This window comes from Phyllopteryx taeniolatus, chromosome 11, assembly GCF_024500385.1.
Source record: "Phyllopteryx taeniolatus isolate TA_2022b chromosome 11, UOR_Ptae_1.2, whole genome shotgun sequence".
NCBI classification, from domain to species: Eukaryota; Metazoa; Chordata; class Actinopteri; order Syngnathiformes; family Syngnathidae; genus Phyllopteryx; species Phyllopteryx taeniolatus.
The window spans coordinates 24,803,023-24,813,022 of NC_084512.1; the positions used below are offsets into that span (position 1 = coordinate 24,803,023).

The window sequence follows — 10,000 nt, forward strand, 5'->3', positions numbered from 1 at the left end:
CTCAAATGTGAATGCAAACCAAAATTGACTGTTATTTTCTATTGGTACTGAAAAGAATGCATTACTTATGTCTACTACTGTAAACACAGTAGCGTCTGGTCTTAATGAATTTAACAATGTGCGTGGGTTTGGTACGCATGCTGCTCTCTGTATTACTGCAGCTCATCACATTCTTTTTTATCTTCTATTTTTGTGATAAGCTGCAAGGTTGCAGACAACAGGGCCTTTTCCATGTTTAACTGTGGTTTGTCTGGGATATCGATTGTGTAGCTATTGGTTTTAGCTTATCACCGTATTGTCTGATAACGGAGCGGGAGCAGATGTGTAGATTCTGAAAACGCTTGCTGGTCAGTGAAGAAAAAAGACACCAACCCTTTTAGTGAGAACTCAGCAGAAAGGCACACCCACGTTGGTTATGAGATTCGCTAAGTTGTTACGTAGCAACTTTGGCTACTATGATGTTGGTTTTGTTTTTGTGGTACATGGGACGTCCCACCCTCAATGATAAAACCCATTTTTTAGATAGAAAATCACCTACCAACTGGACCAATATGACAAACCCAATAATAAAAAAAAAAAACATTCAAATCATTAACTCGTATCAAAAGGAGTACAGCTGATGATCAAAATTGTGGGCATGGCCTCCAAACGCGGCAAAAAGGTTTAATATTTTGTGCCCCCCAAAATCAAGCTGCTTTAATCATAATTCCATATGCGGCTCTCACCAATGATGCTCAAGAGAATGGGCAGAATTGGGGATTTGGATATGACTGGTATGCAACTATAGGCTTTGGATGTGAACACCTCATTGGTGAAACAAGTTATGATTGGTCCAGTTGGTCAAAAAAAAAAAAAAAAAAAACAGCAAAAGAACATAGAAAGAAGTTTAACCTAAGCAAAACGGCTTGTGTTATATTGTGTATTGTATATTGTGTACTGTGTTATAGGAACAGTGTTAAACCAAAAATGCCATTGAAAACTTCAAAGAAAGGTGGACAAATTTTCATTTAATTTTAACAACATAACTACTGATGATTGGTTCCTTGTAAATCATGGGATCCTATATATCCCGTAAAAGAAGCAGATAAACACAAACCGATGTTTTCTACTTTAGTAGCACCAAATAATTTCACTTGTATAAACATGATTAATAAAGGGAAAAAAAATTAGGACCACTGAACGACACACAGTGTAAAGTAATCTTAAAAGTCAAACCAAATTTTGTGCCAGTGTCACGGAGCGACATCTGGTGGTGGTGCGGAGATGATAGACTGTTTGATAGATTACCTAAAGATATATCTAGATTATGCGCTATTATCACTTTGATATTGCATGTGTCAGTATACCCTATGCCTGTTCAAGATTTAATGGAAAGGGCACCAATGTTTTTGTCCAATCTAGAACATATACAAAAAAAGAGATTTGTCATGGCAGGGGCAAAATAATCCAACATACATCAACGCCAGGTGTTCCTCGTGGGGGTTCCTAATCAATACAAATTGGGTGACCAGGTTGCAGGAGGATTTGAGTCTTTCATATGCTGGTGGTGTACGATTAATAAAAATGTTGATGGGATAAACTACATCCACTTCAATGTACAGAGATTAGGAAATTGGACTCAGAGTGGGTTGAAAGCTGTGCACGAGCAGCTCAAGGACGTTCCAAAGACCGCATAGCTGTCGACATGCTCCTCGCAAGAGAGGGAGGTGTTTGCGGTATGTTTGGAGAACAAACAATCCTGCTTCAGATGGCAGCTTGACCAGAGCCATCGATGGTCTACGGACCCTCAATCAACACTCCTTGTGGGACAGCTCGAATGGACGTTTTTGGTAAATATAAAACCCTAATTACACCAATATTGATATCAATTGCTGTTTTTGCAGCCATTCTGACATTATGTGGATGTTGTTGTATCCCATGCATTCTGGCATTAATCAGTAAATTAATCACCACAGCCATAACCCCGATGGAGAAATCGTATGGAGCTGATGTATACTGTATGATGATAATGATGATTATGATGATAATGATGATTTTGCTTTACCTGATTTGTTACCTGATACAGATGATTACAATGTTTAAACTACAACATTCATATATGACAAGTTTACTCTGAGTGTAAATGTATTTGTTTCATAAAAATGATTCTACAGTTAAAAATCGAAATGAAGTGACTGTAAGATGATGTGAGAATTTGTGCAAATACATGATAAACAGGAGGGAAATGTTAGATAAATTGTAGAAGTTATCATTTATTTGCTTAGCTTGCATTAGTATAATGGACAATTTTAGATGTCTCGCCTTCAAAAAGAAGACTCAGCATCATCCGATGGAAGGGCGCCTGGACCAAGGACGTGATCGGATGTGGTCGGGTCGTGACAGGTGTTGGTTCAATATTATGTGTTGTGTCTTATTACTTAGAATACTATGTCTGGGAAAAACCCTCTTATTATCAAATATTTTGTGTTGTGTCTTATTGCTTAGAACATTATGATTTGTAAATCCCTCCTATTTCAAATAAAAGCAGGAGCGAGGGGGGGGGATTGTTTAGAGCGTGTTGAGAGGCTGTGATCTGAACAATCTCCCATACGCCCTCCTCATGAGAAAAAGAAACCAGCGTCTTCATTCCTTTTGTGTCTATTTTTTATAATGTTGGGTAAGATAAATCCAACACTCGTGCACTCGCTGTAGTTGTCCCGCCATGCTGCACTATTTGCATATACTGGCCACTCATGCCAGATTAGCATCTGCTCCATTTGCACACTGATTGAGGAGCATCTACAACATTTGCACAACCATTGTCCCAGATTATCGCACTACTCGTCACTTTAAACCGCATACACTCCTTGAAGTCTCAGCGCCCTTTGCACAACGGTCATTGCACCGGACTATTGCGATATTAGTCATTCAAACTGCTGCTAGAGGACTGCATATTTTTGCACAATTGTTTTTTGTCAATGTCTTTATGTCTCCAAAGTGTTCTGTAAATTGACTGTCTGTTGTACTAGAGCGGCTCCAACTACCGGAGACAAATTCCTTGTGTTTTGGACATACTTGACAAAAAAGAGATTTATCCTGGCAGAGGCAAAATTATCCAACATAAAACATACATCGACGCCATAGGTGTTCCTCGTGGGGTTCCTAATCAATACAAATTAGCTGACCAAGTTGCAGGAGGATTTGAATACTTCATATGCTGTTGGTGTACGATTAATAAAAATGTTGATGGGATAAACTATATCCACTTCAATGTACAGAGATTAGGAAATTGGACTCAGAGTGGGTTGGAAGCTGTGCACGAGCAGCTCAAGGACGTTCCAAGGCCGCATAGCTGTCGAAATGCTCCTCACAAGAGAGGGAGGTGTTTGCGGTATGTTATGAAAACAAACAATACTGCTTCAGATGGCAGCTTGACCAGAGCCATCGATGGTCTACGGACCCTCAATCAACACTCCTTGTGGGACAGCTGGATGGACGTTTTTGGTAAATATAAAACCCTAATTTCACCAATATTGATATCAATTGCTGTTTTTGCAGCCATTCTGACATTGTGTGGATGTTGTTGTATCCCATGCATTCGGGAATTAATCAGTAAATTAATCACCACAGCCATAACCCCCATGAAGAACCGTATGGAGCTGATGTATCTATTACTGTATGATGATAATGATGATTTTGCTTTAACTGATTTGTTTCCTGATGCAGATGATTACGATGTTTAAACTACAACATTCATGTATGACAAGTTTACTCTGAGTGTAAATGTATTTGTTTCATAAAAATGATTCTACAGTTAAAACCAAAATGAAGTGACTGTAAGATGATATGAGAATTTGTGCAAATACATGATAAACAGGAGGGAAATGTTAAATATATTTTAGAAGTTATCATTTATTTGCTTACCTTGCATTAGTATTATGGACGATTTTAGATGTCTCGCCTTCAAAAAGATGACTCAGCATCATCCGATGGAAGGGCGCCTGGACTAAGGACGTGATCGGATGTGGTCGGGGACGTGACAGGTGTTGGTCCAATGTTTTGTGTTGTGTCTTATTGTTTAGAACATTATGTCTGGGAAAAACCCTCCTATTTTCAAATAAATGCAGGAGCGACGGGAGAGATTGGTTAGAGCGTGTTGAGAGACTGTGATCTGAACAATCTCCAATACGCCCTCCTCATGAGAAAAAGAAACCAGTGTCTTCATTCCTTTTGTGTCTATTTTTTATAATGTTGGGTAAGATAAATCCAACAGTAACCTTGGCCAGATCTGTGCCTTGGCACAATTCTGTCTCTGAGCTCTTCAGGCAGTTCCTTTGACCTCATGATTCTCATTTGCTCTGACATACACTGTGCGCTGTATATGAGTGTCACAGCAAAGGGTCTGGATACTTACGGCTGTGTGATACATGTCTACCATATCTAGATAGTATTTTGTTAGTGCATCGATCGTTATTTCATTATATACATTATCAGTATAGCGTCAATATGGTCCAACCTAATATCCATTATGAACTTTATACTAACATAATTATTTGTATATTATCATTATCTTTGAGACTGATAATCAAAACATTACTAAATGTAAATACTGTACATCACAAATGCTCTCGACCATATTACAAAAATTTGGGTGGAATAAAATCTCCAGCTCGGTACTTTTCCTTTCTCCCAAAAACCTGTGTCTGTGTCAACACGAGGTCATGTAAATTACGAGTGAAGGGTTTTGAGTAGATTGGCAATCGAAGGACTTTCTTCCGTTTGATCAAATCTGCCTCAGCATTTTTGTCCAAGGGATGCCAATGACACAGTCAGTTATGCATAATTACTGAGCCAGGACCTGCAATAATTTGTCATGCCCAAACATAACATCTGTACCGTTGTTAGATTTTCCGTCTGAAGGTTTGTGGTTTGAAATTTTGAAATTAAATTTTTCAGACGACAGTTAAAATGTGTCTTTTCTCACAGGCATCCAATGTTGGTTTTCGGCCTTGCCACTTACATGCAGTGATTTCTCCAGATTCTCTGAACCTTTTGATGATATTATGGACCATAGATGATGAAATCCCTCAATTCCTTGCAATTGCACGTTGAGGAACATTGTCCTTAAACTGTTCGACTATTTTCTCACGCACTTGTTCACAAAGAGGTGCACCTCGCCCCATCTTTGCTTGGGAATGACTGAGCAATTCAGGGAAGCTCCTTTTCTACCCAATCATGGCACCCACCTGTTCACAATGAGCCTGTTCACCTGTGGGATTTTCCAAACAGGTGTTTGATGAGCATTCCTCAACTTTCTCCGTCTTTTTTGCCACCTGTCCCAGCTTTTTTGGAACGTGTTGCAGCCATAAAATTCCAAGTTAATTATTATTTGCTAAAAACAATAAAGTTTATCAGTATGGACATTAAATATCTTGTCTTTGTAGTGTATTCAATTAAATATAAGTTGAACATGATTTGCAAATCATTGTATTCTGTTTAACACAACATCCCAACTTCATTGGAATTGGGTTTGTACATGCCAACAACTTCCTAACTAAAATGCAGCGAGTTAGTTTTCGCCTTGTATTCAGCATGATAACATTTCACTTACCGGTGAAGAGACAAAATTGGCAACCATGTTGTTGCCACGACATGACCACAGTGATCTACAAGTCAGGAGATTTGCACATTCACTCCAGTTCGGACATGGCTGCGGCCTGAGACTCACATGAGGGGGTGGGACTCGTGAAGTGAAGCTACATTCAAATGTTGCTTGCCTTTTCAAGATCCTGTACCTTTAACTGGCCGTTGTGCAGGTTATGTTGACACCCTCAAAAACGGGCAACGTTGTGTTTATTCTTCTGAAGACGTACCACCCAAGTGATATGTGGAAAGCATTAAAATGTGAGTGCAGTGAGCACAACTTCCCACTCACAGCACAGAACACTTAGCATTGGCAGTTAGCCACTGCTAGCGGTGAGGCCACCAGACACAGCAACCATCAATCGTGTCATTATTATTCAGGTAGTTTGTAAAATGGCAAAACTAGTTCATCTGTATTTTTATTAATTAAAGATAATGCACATTTGAAAGTAGCAATATGGTTAACAGGGAACAGGGGAATGATAATGTTTAGAATCCAAGGTGTCTTCATGATTCATTAGTTTTAGTTCATCTCTTGAACCTCCTTCAAACTAGTGCACTGTTGTGTTATATTTCATTGCACTGTTAAGTGAATATTGTTTTTATAGTTTTCTATATTTTACTTTATTTGGCTTATTTGCTCAGTTTGCTCAGATGTTGGGGTTACCATTTTAAATATTGACTATGAGTATCGTTAACAAAATGCATTAATAAAATGTTGAACCACTCTCTAGACTCTTTAGTTTTCAGTACAAATGCTTTAAAAGTGGCTATTTCTAAAAGTTGAAAGATAATATACAATGGAACCTCAATTTAACGGACAAAAGGGCCGTCTGTTATATCTGAATGTCCACTCAAATGTAAGCACTTTTTTTCATTGCCTAAGACACCAGTACAGTATAAAATTGCTTCACACTGTTTTTTGTGGCCTATAAACATCCAGCACAGTACAAAAAACCTTTACAATGTTTGAAAAGATTAAAAGTTTCGAAGAAGGATCACCTTTTATTGTCATGAACGTGCATGCATGCACACGAAATTTGTTCTCTGCATTTTACCCATCACAGTGAACACACACACGTTAGTGGAACACACTGGAGCAGGGGGCATCTGAAGCGTCAGTGTCTTGCTCAAGGACACCACAGCCGTGAGTCCGGGGGATGTTGATGGATGGTCCAGTCGGGGTCTTGAACCTAAATCCCACACGGTGGCAGGCGATGATCTTAACCATTGGGCCATGTCTGCCCCAAATTTATCCAAATTGAGCATGGGAGGGGTGATTTAAAATTCCAACTGGACACTATTTTATGTCCCTTAAATCCAAAGTCTGTTAAATTGGGGTCCGTTAAATAGAGGTTGCACTATAAAACAATCGTGATGATAATCGAGATCGGATGATATGGAAAAAAAATGAATCATGATCATTTTTATTGTCAGATCGCCCAGCCCTAATGTCACATCATAACGTATTTCAGTAATAGAACAAGACAATATCTTACAGTTGCGTATTACTGTATTTCTATACTGGACACTGCAGATCAGGATCTCCCGAATTTTGAGTATTGGAAATCTTCCAATTTTGAATCCAAAATAGTTGAAGTCTTGTGAAGGGTTAATTAAATCACAACTGCAGAAATATTGGCAATGTTATGCTGTTGGTCAACATGAATGTCCTTCACCTTTTTGATTTTTGCAGTTTCATTTTTCGTGAAAGTCACCCTATCGTTGTGGCAGAAATGGGAAGTTAGGTTTAGCCACATTTTCTTCTTCTTTTCCTTTCAACTTGTCCCGTTAGGGGTCGCCACAGTGCATCATCCTCTCTAACACCAACTGGCCTCAGTTATCGGGACACATCGAACTCACGCGAGAACCTGAGAACTGCAAGTGACTCTTTGCGGACTCCGTCGTAAGCAACATGACCGGCTTATTTAGTTTGATCAAGTTTTATTTTTATATGGGTTTAAGACACTGGGAGATACTCCTGTCTTTGAGTCACATAGATGGTGTTGTTATTAGTCAAAAATTAGAAAAAAAATTGTCAAAAAAACGTGGGGGAATTGCTCAGAAAAACAGGGGGAAAAAAATACTCAGAAAAAACAGGGGGAAAATAGTCGTAAAACAGGGGGGTGGGGATTTACGGAAGCGTATTGCATTCACTTGGATTAAAAAAACAAAAAACTCGTTTTTCTGAGTAATTTTGTTGAGGGCTCTGTTTTTTGGAATATTTTTTTCACTTTTTCTTAGTATTTGTTTCTGTTTTTCTGACTCATTATTTTTCTGTCAAATCCCCCCCCCCCCACCCTGTTTTATGACTATTTTTTCCCCCCCGTTTTTCTGAGTCATTTTGGACAACTTACAACATGCCAGACTCAGCCATGCAGTTGCAGACCCAGTCTGTCTACCGTGGAGACCGTACAGATGCGTCGGGTAAATGCAAGCATCCTACCTTAACAACAGACGGTGTGTCGCCGTTTAGGTGATGGAGAAATACTGTTCGACTGACACTGACGCCCTTTTTAATCAACCAAGGGAGTTTCACGCTACGGTAATACTTGCCGTTTACATTCCACCGCAGGTCAACAAGACGACTAGCTCTATAGCGTGACATTTTTATTACTGTAACCTCAGAAGTGTTCTACCAAAGTATATTCATACAGACTGTTACAGTATTTGACCACAAAAATGAAGGATAGCAAAAAACAACATGCAGGGTTCCACTGCTTTACAGTTTTGTTTTGAAGTAAAAAATAAATCTGTTTCTTAATCATTACTGTGCATTACTGTGCATTACTGTGCTAAGGGACTTATAAACAAATAAAACAAGCAGTCATATTTGCCTGATCAAAACTGTGGAGGAACTCTTCTGACAAGGAAATACAGTATCATACACTTGAAGGAATCTTTAGATACACCGACTATGACACATTTGCAAAATTTTGAGGCTGTATTTTAAGTTAACCATTTTAGTGACACACTAAAATTCTCAATGGCAATTGTGAATACATTTTTTCCTCTTTAATTTCACCGTGTTCCCTAATGTGCATAACAAAAAGTTTTTTTTAATAGCTAATTAAGACAACAACACATGACAATCATTAACAAAGAATTGAAAAACACTTTAGAATTAATTCCTAAATTATACAGTAGATGACAGTACAGGTTGAAGAGGGTCAATTTTTCTTTGGTGTGGTAAAATGTGTTCAAAAAACCTGACAGCTGTGTAATTTATTACAGAAAGAATACAATCGTCGTCAGTACTGAACCAGAGAGAATACGTTGTGTGGTTTCAGTCTGTCAATACCTTTCAGTTCTGTCAGTTCAATAACCACCATGCAGCCTTGAATTTCTGCATCTTGTTTCTTCATTAGTTCGCATGCTGCAAACAGAGTACCTGGAAAACATAGACCCAACATTGTGAATACGAGACACCAAATAACATTTGTTGAGCAATGTCACTAAAGCCTGGTACACACATAAGGTTATTTGAAATCTGAAAAGATTATTTATCTGTGACAGACCCAAGACATGAAGATAAAATATCTGGCATTTAACACTTTGGACGTATGGTGTGTGGTCTGCTCCGATAATATCAACACAGGGATTCTGTTCCACCGCCGATCTCAAAATCTCCTGTGATCACAGGTGATTTCACAAAACCGAAGAAGAAACACCTCCGGATATGCGCTGATGCACTCAAGTAAGAGTACTGTCACTTGACGATAATGTGACTCAAGTAAAAAGTAGTCCTCCCCAAAATGACTTGAGTGAGAGTAAAAAGTACACAGTGAAATAATTACTCAAGTTCTGAGTAAATGGTGAGTAACGTCTGATTTTTTTTAACCACAACATGGACATCAATAAAATAAAATCCAAAACAAAATGTGAATGTGCAAATTCTGATGTTGCTGTGTGTGTGTGTGTGTGTGCGCGTGTATGCAGAGTAAAAACTACAACAAAACATCTGCAATTTACTGCAAGGTCTTTTCTAAAGTTCTCAAAGTGATCTGAAATATCCACGTTTGGGAAGACAGTGATCGACAAATACCACAATACATGAAAGCTGTTGTTTTTGTCTAAATGTAAACGAGAGTAGCGCGCCGTTGCCTTCACGGTAACGGCGACCTACCCAAAATGGTGGCCACGTACGCACGACAATCAGGGACAAATGTGAGCTATTGTATTTTTGACTCCTTGGCGAGTGACTGGAAAGGGCTTGGCAAGCTACCGCGAGCTCGCGAGTGATGTGTTGGAGCAGGAATCCAAAGGGATGTGAAATAGCCCAGAAACAATTTGTGAGTAATCCAGGTCATGTTGTTCCAACAGTTTTGCTGCGCACATTCACAATGCCTGCATTAAACATTTGCCAAACTAGCTTTCA

At 38.9% G+C, this 10,000-nt stretch overlaps 1 protein-coding gene across 1 annotated transcript in view; it reads right to left on the reverse strand.

The window, feature by feature from the left end:
- Positions 1-8,215: 8,215 nt before the first annotated feature.
- aprt (adenine phosphoribosyltransferase) overlaps positions 8,216-10,000 on the reverse strand; it is a 20,067-nt gene continuing 18,282 nt past the window's right edge. Inside the window, exon 5 of the mRNA XM_061790152.1 lies at positions 8,216-9,013. Coding sequence (XP_061646136.1) covers positions 8,874-9,013 — 140 coding nt within the window. The 3' untranslated portion in view covers positions 8,216-8,873. The remainder of the gene's footprint in view (positions 9,014-10,000) is intronic.